The sequence below is a fragment of the Amborella trichopoda genome, chromosome 1, assembly GCF_054954075.1.
Source record: "Amborella trichopoda isolate Santa Cruz 75 chromosome 1, AtrichopodaSantaCruz75HAP2 v2.0, whole genome shotgun sequence".
In the NCBI taxonomy this organism is placed as follows: Eukaryota; Viridiplantae; Streptophyta; class Magnoliopsida; order Amborellales; family Amborellaceae; genus Amborella; species Amborella trichopoda.
The window spans coordinates 5,885,072-5,899,545 of record NC_142336.1 but is presented as its reverse complement, the minus strand read 5'-3'; the positions used below and the strand labels follow the sequence as shown (position 1 = coordinate 5,899,545).

General features: G+C 31.0%; 1 protein-coding gene across 1 annotated transcript; it reads left to right on the top strand.

The window, feature by feature from the left end:
• Positions 1–8,039: 8,039 nt before the first annotated feature.
• LOC18426148 (stress-response A/B barrel domain-containing protein At5g22580) lies at positions 8,040–14,474 on the top strand. The gene is made up of 2 exons (XM_006832810.4): positions 8,040–8,200; positions 14,151–14,474. Exons 1-2 carry the CDS (start codon positions 8,076–8,078, stop codon positions 14,359–14,361), a joined length of 336 nt encoding a protein of 111 aa, XP_006832873.2. The 5' UTR covers positions 8,040–8,075; the 3' UTR covers positions 14,362–14,474.

Here is a 14,474-nt window from a genome sequence, read left to right as displayed (position 1 = left end):
AAATTTACATGTCTGCAAAACATAATTAAAAAATGAGATTATATACAATGAGACCATTTACCTTTGCTACATGGAGGTCACAATTACTTACAAACAACCGCTGTGAAATCTGATAGCTTAAGTGTGTTATAGAGTTTGAAAAATTTTCTTTTGAACTTTAAGCTTGGTTAATGAAATAAATGCAGCCACCTAATTTCATATCCAATAGTCGGGATTAATTGAGACCACCTTGTACCAAAGGTAAATAGTATAATTATATACTTTTCTTTAAAAAATTTATATACTTTCCTTTAAAAAATTCCTTACTTTCATAGTGCCTTAATCTGCAACACAAGGGCGTTAGCATATATAATATTTGAGGACGTGTACTATGCTTCTGCAGGACCTTATTGCGTATCTACCCCTTCATGCAAAAAACCTATTTAGGAATATTATTTTAGTCTAAAAAATTGAACTACATAAGAATCACTAGATGGTTATTTCCAAAAGAAAATAATTGAATTTTGAGTTTTGTGACAATTAGATCTAGCCCTTCAAAATTAGATGGTCTCTATTCAATCTCAAAGCCTTTTTTTTTTCTAGTAGACATAAAATTTATTTCAGATTTTTTATTGAGATTAATTTATGAGTTATAGAGATCACGTCCCTAAAATTTAATATTTAAAAAATATTCCTTTCATGTGTTATACCTGACAGAGTAAATAGATAGTATACTCCTAGGGGAGTAGGAAATCTTTCATAATCTTTTTCCTTCTTGAGGGTTGCAAGGGCTCCATGCATGCACATCTATACACATCTATATGTCTTAAAAACATATACAAATGTGCAATGTAGATACTACAAAAAATTTTAGGGATCTTATTCAAAGATGGATGATTAGGTTTCGGACAAAGACAAGAATATTTCTTTATGTGTTATAATTAAATAGGATAAAGATGAATTTATTCATTAAAGAGAGGGGTTCCTTTTCCAGTGACATTTCCTTTTAAACATTTCCAATTAAATTTTCCATATAAATATTTATGAGAGGAAGAGATAGAGATTGAATTGAATTCTCTCTCTGTGCACGAGGTCCTACTCTAGTTTGAATGCTGAGTGTCCCTACCTTTAACTGTGACTTATAGAATAGATTGTATGTACAATTTGATAATGTTAACTAAAAATGTTGTTTTTCTAAGTTTTTAATAAAGGATTGTATATAATGAGACCATTTACCTTTAATACAAAGATGTCACAATTATCTACAACCATCTGATGTGAAATATGATAGCTTGAATGTTATAAAATTTGAAAAATTTATTTTGAAGTTTGAGCTTGGTCAATAGAATAAATGCAGCCATCTAATTTCACATTTATTGGTCAAGATTAATTGTGACCACCGTGTACCAAAGATAAATGGTCTCATTATATATTTTTCATTTAAATAATTAGAGGGACAAAGTGGTGAATTTTAGTTCCATATTGAAGAATAGAGTGACATTTATATAGAAACACCATTATGCCTTGTGTTTATGGAACAAATGAGAATAATGTAGGTGCATATGTGGGGATACTAGACATAGTATCATCCCCATCATCCATTCATTTTCTTTTTCTAAATGGTATCCCCACCATCCATCATTGACAGCAAATAGTGGAGACTACACATAGTATACAAATAGTACACTACATGTACACCAAACGATCACTTTTGATAACTTCTATGCTAGAAAAAGTGTTCTATGGAAAGCAATCCTACATTTGCAGTCGATGCATCAAACATCTATCTTAAAGATGGATATAAAGTGGTGGTCCTTCCAAATAAAAATAAAAATTAAGGGTTCAAATATCCTTAATTTTTTGAAACCTTGTTTTTTTTAAGGGCTAAAAAACCCTTAATTTTAAAGTTTTGAATATTATCAATAAATAAATAAAAATTAAGGGTTAAAAAATTTTCTTCAAAATATATTATTGTTTCAAATATATTTATTTTTTGCATATTAATGATCTCCGATCACATATTCCTAAAAATTAGGCTCAAAATCCATCCGGAAAATAGATCATGAAAAGGGCATACATATGTGAGTATCACGACGTGTCAATGGTCCACATTTGTGAACCAACGGGCATTGGTCAGTATGGTCACTCACTTTGGGGACACCTTGCACCATACACGTGGGATGGTTTTTTTTTTAAAAAAAATTTTGGATGCATATTTATTTGAGAAAATTACAAAAAAAAAAACTTGAAGACTGCACTTTGTATGCAACCTACCCAACCTAATTTTTTCTCTCGCTTTTTTCTCCAAAATACACTTTCTATCCAAATACCTCCCAATCAAATAAAAAATAAAAAATACCTAAACTAATCTGCTTTATATTTACCTTACACACGCCTCTCTCTTCTCTATCCCACCAAAATGGGGGCTCCGGCACTGTGTAAAGCAGTGACTCAAAAGTCGGCGAGTCAAACCGGACTCGTCCGATTTGACTCGGGAATTGGCAGAACCGATCCGGTTCCAGTGAAATACCAAAAATCGCGTCGAGTCCCTATCCGGTTCCAGTGAAATATCAGAAATCGCCCGGTTCTAGAGAAGAACCGGCGATTCCATGCCGTAAATCGCCAGGTGATGTCATGATTCTCCCAATTCTTCAATGGGTATTTTTGTAAATTCTCTTCAATGGGCATTTTTGTAAATTTTCTTCAATGGCCATTTTTGTAAATTTTAAAAAGTACATGTACCTTAAGGTCAATAGGCATTTTTGTCATGTGACATCGTGATTCTCCTGATTCTTCGATTCATGGCATCATGGCCCGCCGATTCTTCAATGGGTATTTTTGTAAATTTTCTTCAATGGGCATTTTTGGGTCTTTTTGTAAATTTTCTTCAATGAGCATTTTTTTAAATTTTAAAAAGTAAATGTACCTTAAGTTCAATGGGCATTATTGGATATATTTGTAAATTTTCTTCAATGGGCATTTTTGGGCATATTTGTAAATTTTAAAAAGTACATTTTTTAGGTATTTTTTGTAAATTTTAAAAGGTACATGTATTTTAAGGTCTGCACACCTCGTCACGTGACGTGACTCTCATCACTTCACACGTGTTATCCTCGTTAACTACAAAGAGGTATTTATTCACTACAACTTCTTTTTACCTCTTCGATGTGGGATAATGTGAAGGTATTAACTTGAAACATTAATATATTCTATATTTTGTTTGCGCTTTTAATACTACTAAGCAGCATCTGGCTTTCTAGTTATAATTTTCTTTCTACACACGTGGGTTCCATTCTCCTTGGGACGAAAGGGGGTTCTTTTATCAACTATTTTTCTTGTCAATTTTATTTTTTTGAAGAAGAATTTTTTTCTTATAAATATTCTTTTTGTCAATTTTATTTTTTTAAGGTCAATTTTTTTTCTTATAAAAAAAATGAAAGGTTTTTTTATCAATTTCGTTTTTTGTCAAATTTTTTTATTATCAAAAAAATGAAAGGTGTTTTTATCAATTTTGCTTTTTGTCAAATTTTTTGCTTATCAATAAAATAAAAATTTTCTTATAAAAAAAAATGACAGGTTCTTATCAATTATTTTTCTTGTCAAATTTCTTTTTTTTGTCAAAAAAATAAAAGGCTTTTGTCAAAAAAATAAAAAGTGATAGAAAGTTATTGTCAAAAAAAAAATTTCTTCTAAAAAAAAATAATACAACAAGTATTTTTTGTCAAAAAAAAAGGTTCTTGCTAAAAATAAATAAATATATAATACGACAAACATTTCTTGTAAAAAACCTAAAAGGTTTTTGTCAAAAAAACTAAAATGTTCTTATAAAAAAATCATTCTTTATTGTGGTCCATGTATGATTATATACTTTATCCATGATAGTTCTATGATTTTTATTTTGTGTGATGTAATTTAATGGTTAAAATAAGTTCATACAGAGAAAAAATATCTCAATATTCATATATTGAGGAAAAAAATGAAAATTAATAATATAGTAACCCGATTTCTTATTGGATTCCTAAAAAACAAAATTTATAATAAATTTTAATAATTTTTTTTCTTTTTTTTACAGCTTAATCTGCTCGATTGGGCCGATTTCCGATCCGGATCGCCGATCCACCGATCCAGATGGATTTTTGGTGTGCCCGATCTGGGCACCGATTCGTTTTTTAAACCACTAGTGTAAAGTGTAGTTTGGCAGTAGGGCTCCAGCACTGTATAAAGTGCGGTCCGGCAGTAGAGCTCCTGCACTATGTAAAGTGCGGTCCCGCAGTTGCAAAGGCCTGTCCGACAGTAGATCTTACTGGATTCCAGGGCTCCGACACTATGTAAAGCGCAATCCGACAATACTCAGTTTCGGTCTGGTAGTTGTCCGTCCTAGGGCGGTCCAGCACTTATGCGCTCCAACACTTATGCGCTCTGGCAATGTGATGATATGTTCCAACAATGTGCTACTGGGTCCAAAAGCAAACGTCAAATCTGGCCAAAATGATTTTTGTGCATGGCAGCCATTTTCGTTTAAAAAAATGAATTTTTTCCCTTTGAAGGTATTTGTATAGGAAGTTTATTTTGGAAAAAAAAATGAGAGAAAAAGCTAGATTTGAGGGTAAGTTGCGTGTGGTCTTAGAGGTTTTTTTGTAATTGTTCCTAGTTATTTGGTTCCGACTCGTGAGAGTAATGTAGACAAGTGAAAAGTTATGATTCTTGGAATCTTGGATGAGATGGGTGGACCCTACCTCTTGAACCATGCCATCATTTTTTAATCCAGATGAATCGAGGCCGCTCAAATTGTTAGATGTGTGTAGGATGCTCCTGCAGGAGCATGCTATGCACTTATTCCATGCAAAAGATTTTCCTTGTATGAATTTTCGAAACATCTTTTTGATATGAAATTTTGAGATCCACTTTAAAATATAAATTTTCATAGTGAAAAAATGGGGAGTTTTTTTATGGGATTAGTTGCTAGATACCAGAGGTTACATTTTTAAATTTAAAATCCTAAAACGGATTTTACCTGAGGAAGTAAATATACAACATGGTTTCTTGAGAGAAATAATCTTTTGACTATTTGAAAACATACACACTCTCTCATGGTTGGTTCACTATTGGGTAAGGTTTGCATAAGGCGCCCACCTTATTATGTTGAATTAAGGTGTACCTAGAAAATATGCTTAGAGATGTATTTTCCGTATCGGAAATCTTATGATTACCTAGAAAATCTACTTTCATCCCTAGTTATAAAATTTTAAGTTTTAAAAGTAATATAGATCTAACAGATATGTAAACACTTAAAAAATAGACTATCTAGATTACATGTTACGAGATTTATTTTAGGATTTGAAATTCAAGTTTTTCTTTATATCCATACATCTCGAGGTTGAGATGACCAATTAGAGAGTTCTCCAACATTAGAACACTCTCTTCTAGAGGTTTTTTCATGCGCACCTTATTTCAATAGTATCCTTTTTTGTTTTATGTTTTCTTGCTGTTGTGGCCTTAATCCTACTCATCTTGGTAAATACGTATTAATTGGATCCATTCTTTTTAATGAACAAGTATGAATAGGAAACTGTGGAATGTGTTTGTATGCTAGTCTATCATTTTCTTTCTCCTATTTCTCAAAGGATATTGTCAATATAGAACACATAAAATGTGGATCATAGTAGCACTCCCACATCCTAGTCACCACGTTGCCGTTTTCATTCCTACTGACACTACTTCACTAACTCCTTCAAAAAGACTTACTCCTAAACTATTTAAAAAATTGGGTAGGGCCCATTTTCCCCATTAAATTACCAAAAAAACAAAATCTGGATCATACCTAGGTACTTTTTTTTGTGTTTCCATCACTGAAGTACCTAACTGTATGAGTCCCCATTACTACTATGAAACTGTTTCGAGTACTTCTAAAAGGAAATTGTGCCGACTCACAAAAAATGTGCATTAATATTGATTAGAAAAGGATAACAAACATTTATTAAATTCGTGCCAATTGTTAGTGAAATCCTATACTGACTTTAGTAAAAACCAATGTTTCATAACTCGGATTGGTCTGAAATGGGGATCGAGAAAATATTAAAAATAAATAAAATAAAATAAAAATTAAAATAGGTTTATGTTGCGTGGGGGTTCGAAGGAGACCTCAAAATACACTAAAATAAGTGTTTTTTTTTTAAAAAAAAAAGTAGATGGGATTTTAGGGGGGGCTGGGCAGAGACTCATACCATCCTGGAACTGGTTTGAAAATTGCCAGTTTTTCTAACACTGGCAAAAACTGATAAAAATAATTAAAGAGCTATATATATATATATATATATATATATATATATATATATATATATATATATATATATATATATATATATATATATATATATATATATATATATAAGTTTATATAAGGTTGCAACCTTAAAATATAGAATCACAGATGCACCTAAAAAATCTATCGGAAATGTTTTTTTAATGTTGAAAAAACCTACTAATCAATCATCTCGATATTAAGATGTATGAATATGAAAAAAAAAATGGCTTTGAGTCCCGAAAATAGTGCATCTTGCAACACATTATCTAGAACGTCCATTTCAAGATTTTCATGTACTTATAGATCTACTTGATTTTAACCATTTTTGAAATTTAAAATTTTCTAATTAGGTATGAAAATAGATTTTAAGATAATGCTAAAAAAATTTTATAACAAAATTGCATGTTATGATAAAATTTTAAGGTGCGTCTTGATTGGATTGTTTAAGTTTGTATCCTTATAGAAACCGCACTATATATATATATATATATATATATATATATATATATATATATATATATATATATATATATATATATATATATATATATATATATATATGTGGCTTATGCTACTAACTTTGAAAGAATCATTTTTGTGACAAATAATTGAACAAGTTATAAAAATGGAAAATAAAATAAGAGAGGGAGAAATCGTGTAGATTAGTTTTAGAACTTTATATAGGTTCTAACACTCACACTTAAATCATGATTTCCAAAATTGATTTTCAACAATACCATATTTATATTTATTTGCTTGTCCATTGAATACCAGTAAATGGTACATAATTGTTCTCAGAGTGTATCCCTGTATACGTATCAGCTACATAAAAGTTTGTGCAAAGATGGTACTAATCAGTAGAAACCATTTGTTAACCAAAAAAAAAAAAAAAATGGATCATAAAATTTTAAAAACTTGAGAGAAAAGTATATGAATGTGGGGACAAACCCTATGCACATAACTGTATGTACACTGTTTGGTAAGGACCAAAAGTTACTTTGCGTTCAGTTGCTTTATTGGAAATGTAAATAGACCCCACAATGTTTGCCCATCTCTCTCTTTCTCTCTTTCCTCGAGTATATAGAACCCACATGGGCAATTATTGAGAGTTGGACTCCAGGTTCTTTGATTCTTCAATTTTCAAAAAATTTCAGTGAATTTCTCCCAAATTGCCAAGCAAAATTTACTGTCATGAAATGAGCAGATATGAAAGGGTGTCATCAGCTTTTTAAAACCTTGTGATTTTCAATTGGGACGGTTGATCCGGATTGGAATTAGTGAGGATCAGTTATCTTTTTTTAAAAAAAGCTTATTTGACATATTTTTAGGTCCATCTAAACCACCATCCCATAAACCGCTAGACCGAACTAATTGTCCTTTTTATTTTTTCAAAGCTTATCTGACATATTTTTAAATACCCTCTAAACTCCCCCCCCCCCCATAAAACTGTATTTTGATTTTTCTTTTGTTTAGTTTATTTTTTAGTATTTTTCTCGATCACTGATTCAGATCGATCCAGACCTTATCTGAATAGCCAATCTAACGATCCGTTATGGATTTGTGGATGAGCAATCTGCCCCACCAATACAAGTTTTGAAACACTGGGTATCATTGTGTTTCTTTTTTTTCTTCCCCATTGATTTTGAGGGCATTTTGGGGTGCTTAAAAAATAAGGGTTGTTCAGCATTTTCCAAAGTATCCCGGGCTATTTGATAAAAGTTTCTCTACCCCTATTGATAAATAGTATATATTGTTAAGCTCGAGGCAAAGAAGGGAAAGAAGGTTTTGAGAGATGGACAGTGGTGATATGAAGCATTTAGTTTTGGTGAAGTTCAAAGAGGGCATCTCTATTCAAGAAATTGTTGAAGGCATGGAAAGCCTGGCCTCTAAACTGGAATATGTGAAGGCTTTTGAATGGTGAACCAATTAACTTCTCTTGGCATTTTGACCAATGTTTTCTAATTGATTTTTAGTTGCTTTTTTTGTGACTTCCACCACAATAATTCCACTATATATATATATATATATATATATATATATATATATATATATATATATATGATTTTAAGCGTTGGCCAACTTTCTTATGGTACATTATAGGCTAGACGGCCTAGATTGCATGATTTGGATGGCATATGCTCGTTGATATGAGCGGATGCACTTTCATATAACTTTTTTAGCATATTTCTTTTTGATATCATTTTTTTGTGTGCCTGGTTTTAGATCATCTCTCCACAAAATTTCAGGTCAAAATAATTTATAAAAAATATTAAAAATGAAAACTGATCATATACACTGGCTGTTGGATGTACTTCAATTGAACGGTACTATTTCATTAGCCAGCGGGCTTATAAACACATTTCCCCTGCATATTGGAGCCATTGTGGTCTTTACCTTTGGTTCTAAATACTAAAAGATGATAATAACAAGAAAAATGATATTAGTATCTTCATATTATGCCACGCAAAGGCAAAGATCATCATCTTTATCATAGTAAACATCTAATTTTCATGCATGGAATGGTAGCAAAATGTGAAAATGCATTACCTTTATATGCTTCTTTGTGAGAGTGGACTATATAACATATAACCTTACCTTAGGGTGGGAGATAGAGAGATCCAGTAAACGAGCTCTTACCTAGCTAGAAGATAGGGCTAGGTTGGCCGGTTTGGGCTTTTTGAGTAGAAACTCAAGGGTCATAAACCTTGATATTTTTCATTCAAACTAATGTTGTCAGATTCGCTTCAGAGTCTTTTCAGTTTGGTGAGAAAAATGAAGCAATTCAGTGTTTCGGTTGATTATGAAAAAGATTTCAGACTTTTTTTTTTTAATTTAATATAAATATATTAGATATTTATATATAATATAATGAAAAAATTAAAATTTAAAAAATACTTTTATGTAAATATTTCTTTGCTTAGGACGAAGATTCGACGGAATCAGACCGAAGCAAACCCGAATTTGACCAAAACAGTCCGACTCTGACCAAAGCGGGAACACCAGTCTTCGCTTCACTTTGATTTAAGCCTAAAATCCGAAGACTGCGACCTCTTCAGTTGAAACTTGACAACACTCAATTGCAAACTGATATGTCTAATACTATGCCAAAGCTTAAAGGACCACACCCTTTTACCTAGCTAAGTTCTCGATCTGGCGCATGATCCTTTCTAAAAAGTATTGTGTTTGCACTTTGTTACACACAGCGTTTTAAAAATCGCCGAGTCGAACCGGACTCGCCCGGTTCGACTCGGAATTCACGAAAAAGGGACCGGATCGGTTCAAAAACCGGGAATCGTCCGGTTCTAGAGAGAACCGGACGATTCCGCACAGTGACTCGCCGATTCACTGTGCGGAATCGGCGAGTCCGTGAAGAACACGGGTTGCACAGTGTTCTTCACGGATTTTTTTCAAATTTGTCATTTTTTGATCATTTTTTTTGTTTTTTTCGGCACGTGATCTGTTTTTCAGGCTGTAAACAGCTTTATTCAGCTTTTTTAACGATTTAATGGTGGAAAAATTGGTTGTTTTTGGATCAAGAAAAATTCGGGGTTTAGGGTTTCCGCTATTTTTGAAATTTCATGCCAAATAGGGCATGAATCTTTCAAAATTTGTTGGCATATTGATCTTAAAGCTGTGAATCAAAAGATTTTGTTACTAATTTGTGAAAATCGTTGAGAAAAACAGACTTTTTTGGAGATTGAAGGCTTCGGTTCACAAAAACAGGTAAGAACTTTGGGTTTTTTTGTTTTTCCGCCATTTGATTTATTTCATGGCATATTTTGAACAAAATGAGTTCAATAATTAGGGTTTTTAATCTTTATTGTGTCTAGTATGATTTAAAATTTTTAATTTTACGTAATCTGGTCAATTACAGCAAGAAATTTGATATGAACAGTAAGATGTCAGGGGAAAAAAATTCCGCTGTTTTTTTTTTTTTTTTCTGCCTTTTGATTTTGTTTTCATGATATATTAGAAATAATGTGTTAAAAATTTAGGTTTTTGATTCCTTATATTGTTGTTTATCAGAAAATATAGTCAATTGGATGTAATTTATTCACTTGGAGGTGAATTTTTGAGTTAAAATCGCTTATGTAAAACGACTCTGTGAAGAACAAATTTTTTTTTTTTTTTTTTTTTTTTTTTTTTTTTTTTTTTTTTTTTTTTGTAGCCCATGATAGAATTTTTTGTAATCTATGATCGAATTTTTTGTAATCCATGATCAAAATGTTTGTTTTTTTTTCTTGTAATCCATGATCGAATTTTATTTTTTATTTTTTATTTTTGTAACCCATGATAGAATTTTTTGTAATCCATGATCGAATGTTTTGTAATCCATGATCGAAATGTTTGTTTTTTTTTGTAATCCATGATCGAATTTTTTGTTTTTTGTTTTTTATGTAACCCATGATAGAGTTTTTTGTAATCTATGATTGAATTTTTTGTTATCCATGATGTAATTGTTTTTTTCTTTTTTAGTAATCCACGATCGAATTTTTTGTTTTTTTTTGTTTTTTTTTTTTGTAATGCATGATCGAATTTTATGTAATCCATGAACGAATTTCTTGTAATCCATGATAGAATTTTCTGTAATCCATGATCGACTTTTTTGTAATCCATGATCGAATTTTATGTAATCCATGATCGAATTTTTTGTAATCCATGATCGAATTTTCTGTAATCCATGATCAACTTTTTTGTAATCCATGATCAAAATGTTTGTTTTTTTTACTTGTAATCCTTGATCGAATTTTTTGTGTTTTTTTTTTTTTTGTAACCCATGATTGAATTTTTTGTAATCCATGATGGAATTGTTTTTTTTTGTTCTTGTAATCCACGATCGAATTTTTTGTTTTTTTATGTTTTTTTTTTTTTTTGTAATCCATGATCGAATTTTATGTAATCCATGATCGAATTTTATGTAATCCATGATCGAATTTTTTGTAATCCATGATCGAATTTTTAGAAAATTTATGAATTTTTTTTTTTAATCCATGATCGAACTTTTTGAAAATTTGTTAATTTTTTTTTTAATCCATGATCGAATTTTTTGAAAATTTGCTGTACTTTTTTTTTTTATTTCTTTTTATCCATGATCGAATTTTTTGAAAAATGATGATTTTTCGAAAAGATGTGAAAATCGTGATAAAGTTTTGATTATCATGATGTATTAAACATTTAAACCTAATTTTTAATTTTTATTGTTTGAGTTTGCTGTAATTTTTTTTTTTTTTTTTTTCATGATCGAATTTTTTGAAAATTGATGATTTTCCGAAAAGATGTGAAAATCGTGACAAGGTTTTAATTATCATGAGGTATTAAACCATATTTTAAATTTTTATTGTTAAAGTTTTTGTTGAAAAAATTGTATGTTGATGGATTATTTATGCAAAAAAATGCATGTTATTATATTTTCAATACAAAACTGTATTTTTTTTATTTGTTGTTCATGGATTTTTAAGTTGGAATGACTGATGTTAGCCGGCTCTTTGAAGAATTGTTTTTATTATTAATTTTTTAATGCAAAAAATGTATGTTCTTGATAATTGAGTTGTAGCCATGTTTGGAGCTTGCATTTTGTATTATTCTAAATGTTTGTAATTGATATGTACGAAATATTATTGTCAAAAAAGGTATTTTGCAATAACAAATAACAACGAATATGACTACATGAACTACCGCAACATATTATCACTACATATTGTGATTATTTTTCTTTTTGAACTGTCAGGTTAATTTAAACTTTTTACATCTTAAAACAGTTGAATCATGTCAAGATCTATAGAAGACCCTGCATGGCAACATGGGGTCAGATTTGATCTCAACAAGAAAGACAAAATTATTTGTAATTACTGTCAAAGAGTGATAAGTAGTGGGGTACATAGGTTCAAGCAACACTTGGCAGGGGTTAAGGGAGAAGTTTCTGCATGCACTAGTGTCCCTAGTAATGTAAAAAAACAGATGGTGGCAATTCTTAATGCTAGCAAAGGTAAAAAAATTGCCAAACATAGGACATATCAATATTCGCATATTCATCCAAAAACATGAAAATTCTTAATGGAGTACCCTCATTTTTTATTGAATTCCTAAAAAACAATATTTATAATGAATTTTAATAATTTTTTCGGATTTTTTTGAAGCTTTATTCTGACCGATTCACCCGATTCCGATCCGAACCGCCGATTCGCCGATCCGGATCGCCGATTCGCCGATCCGGATCGGTTTTTGAAAAGCCCGATCCGGGTCACCGATCCGGTTTTTAAACCATTGGTTACACACATACACACTTAGATCACTACCGTCCAATCAACTTGGAAATGCGTATAGGTTGGATCGGTGATTCCCACATAGAAAAGCACGTTGCGACTCACTAATGCATCTAGATACATTTGCATCAGAAATGGACGGTGGAGATCTTGGGTGACAACTTGATAAGTTACATGGAAAGATGATTTATCATATCTTCTAATAGAGTTATAATTACTGGTATCCATAAAATTTCTGTTTTTACTCATCGTTAATAGTGGATACTTCAATTCATCTTTTATGTTTTTTTAAGCGTGGTTTGTATAAGGTGTCAATCTTAATCTAATTAAGGTGCAGCTCTAAAAGCTAATCGAAAGATGTAATTTTGGTATAATATTTTTTAATGGTGACCTGAAAAATTACTTCATACTAATTATAAAATTTAAAACTAAAAAAATAGTACAAATTAAGCTGATCTACAAACATTTTAAATTTTTGAGATTGGACAGTCTAGATAATATATTATAAAATGTACCATTTTTGGTATTTTAAAATCTTTTTCTTTTGAAAACCTTACATCTCCAGGTTGCGATGATAAATTAGAAGATTTTTCACCATCAAAACAAATTTTTTCGATGGATTTTTGTGGCATGCCTTTTTGATCCTTATATAAGCTTTTTCTTTTTTTTTAATGAATGTATTCTATTCATCGTTTACGGATTCAATTCATTTTGCAGATTGCTCTCTGATAAATATCTTTTATAGAGTCTTACTCGCAAACATTAGACAAAAAGAGCCCGTATAGTAGGAGCACCCCATCAACATGTTCCCTTGAGAAAAATTAATCTAAAATTTTACGTTCCACTCTGGAATCACTAGATGGGTATTAAAAAAAAAAAAAAAGATTTTAAGTTTCTAAAGTTTAGATTTGCAAGTCCAAAATTGGATAGTCTCTGTTAAATTTTGGGATTTCATTACTTTCTAGTACATATAAGTTGAGTATGATCTTTATTTTTTATTTTCTAGCTCTTTATTGTTTGCTAGGTCCAAGAAAAAGTGTTTGGCCTGGTTCAATTAGCAGTTTGACAGACATCAAACCGGTTCAATTGATGAAAACTGATCAAAACAATAAAATGTACTAGTATATTTTCATCAATTACTCTAAATTTTGGTTGTTCTCAAGATTTGGTGTATTGTTGAAGAGAACTTGTTTGGGGTCTTGATGGTGGTTGACCAGGCTCGGCCGTTCTTGTCCAGTTTTGATAACACCGTCAGCGACCACAGATGAAAGTCCTAATTTTACCTAACTCTAAATGATATTCTTTTTTGTTTGCCTTGTCCTAATTTCTTTGGTTGCATGCAACATAAATACCAGAAGCAATCATAAACTACAATGTAGGATCTTTTTTCATTTCCATTCATTTCATTTTATATTTTTATTTTTAGAATTTTGGTAGTTCAACAGGTAGGGATCTAGCTTGAGATGTTTTCCAATCATCAACTACCAATCAATCAAGCCGAAGCCTAATTCCTGGGACATAATTTCAGTTATTAATGTAAAAATTTATCGAAAGTATATTGATTGTAAAAATGGATTTGTGATCAGAAGAATGTGGTTTCACAGGGGGCAAGATGTGGGTTCAGAGGAGCTCCTGAGGCAAGGCTTCACTTATGTGTTCACCTTGACATTTGGGAGCCCTGAAGATTTCATGGCATATTCATCACATCCTTCTCACTTGGAATTTGCAGGAAAGTTCATGGCTGCAATTGAGAAGGTCATAGTGTTTGATTATACTCCTGGTTTCATGAAATCAAGTGAAGAAAAGCTTGCATGAATATAAATATGTGTGTTTCTTATTTGCTTTCATGTTTTAAGACAATATATGATTGTCCAAAAAATAATTATGTTTTTCTATTTATGATATTGGGACTGAGCCTCTTGGCTTAA

Coding starts and splice junctions, on each gene's coding strand:
- LOC18426148 (XM_006832810.4), top strand. CDS start 8,076: ATGGACAGTGGTGATATGAAGCATTTAGTTTTGGTGAAGTTCAAAGAG. Junction 8,201..14,150: donor TATGTGAAGGCTTTTGAATG/GTGAACCAATTA, acceptor GTGGTTTCACAG/GGGGCAAGATGTGGGTTCAG.